Source organism: Elephantulus edwardii, unplaced genomic scaffold (assembly GCF_000299155.1).
Source record: "Elephantulus edwardii isolate Elephantulus edwardi_28Jun2011 unplaced genomic scaffold, EleEdw1.0 scaffold00049, whole genome shotgun sequence".
In the NCBI taxonomy this organism is placed as follows: Eukaryota; Metazoa; Chordata; class Mammalia; order Macroscelidea; family Macroscelididae; genus Elephantulus; species Elephantulus edwardii.
In genome coordinates, this window is record NW_006399799.1 from 11,823,869 (window position 1) to 11,824,610 (window position 742).

Here is a 742-nt window from a genome sequence, read left to right on the forward strand (position 1 = left end):
GATTGATGACACAGAGCTGAAACAGGTGGCTTACATCTATAAATGTATCAACACAACATTGCAAATAAAAGGCAAAATTAATTCCATTACAGTAGGTGAGTGAGTCCGTTTCACTGCCCTAGGCAGTGTTAGTCCTAGAGCTCAAAGGTTAGGATGATTTTACCTCTCCTTACCAAACTTTCTAAGTTTCTGAAAGATAATTAAATATACTCTTTTTTAACAAATGTTCTGATGTTGACTTACTGCTTTTCTTCTAGATAACTGTAAGAAACTCGGTCTGGTGTTTGATGACGTGGTGGGCATTGTGGAAATCATCAATAGTAGAGATGTCAAGGTTCAGGTAACTTAATGTCTTGGCATCTTGTTTTGATCCCTGAGGAATTACTTGAGACACAGCAGACCCACAGATGTTGCTTTGGTGGGAATCTGATTCTACAAGGTCTGTAAGCTGATCATCTTTGGATGTGTTCAGAACGATATTGGCTTCTATAGTAAGCTCTTTCCAGTTCTCATCCTGTGTGCTCCTAGCATCCAGTATCTGTTGTGTACCTATCAGCTTCTTAGGTAATGGTTGCACTTTGTGAAGCAGTGAAAGTTCTTCCTACAACTGTTCTCAGTTTTGGTCTCAGTTTTCTTGGTTTTCTCTGCAGGTAATGGGTAAAGTGCCAACCATTTCCATCAACAAAACAGATGGCTGCCATGCTTATCTGAGCAAGAATTCCTTGGACTGTGAGATAGTCAG

At 39.9% G+C, this 742-nt stretch overlaps 1 protein-coding gene across 1 annotated transcript in view; it reads left to right on the plus strand.

Moving 5' to 3' along the window:
* The window catches only part of CAP1 (CAP, adenylate cyclase-associated protein 1 (yeast)), a 22,953-nt gene that overhangs the window by 6,845 nt on the left and 15,366 nt on the right, over positions 1-742 (plus strand). Inside the window, exons 3-4 of the mRNA XM_006886597.1 lie at positions 258-340; positions 651-657. Coding sequence (XP_006886659.1) covers positions 258-340; positions 651-657 — 90 coding nt within the window. The remainder of the gene's footprint in view (positions 1-257; positions 341-650; positions 658-742) is intronic.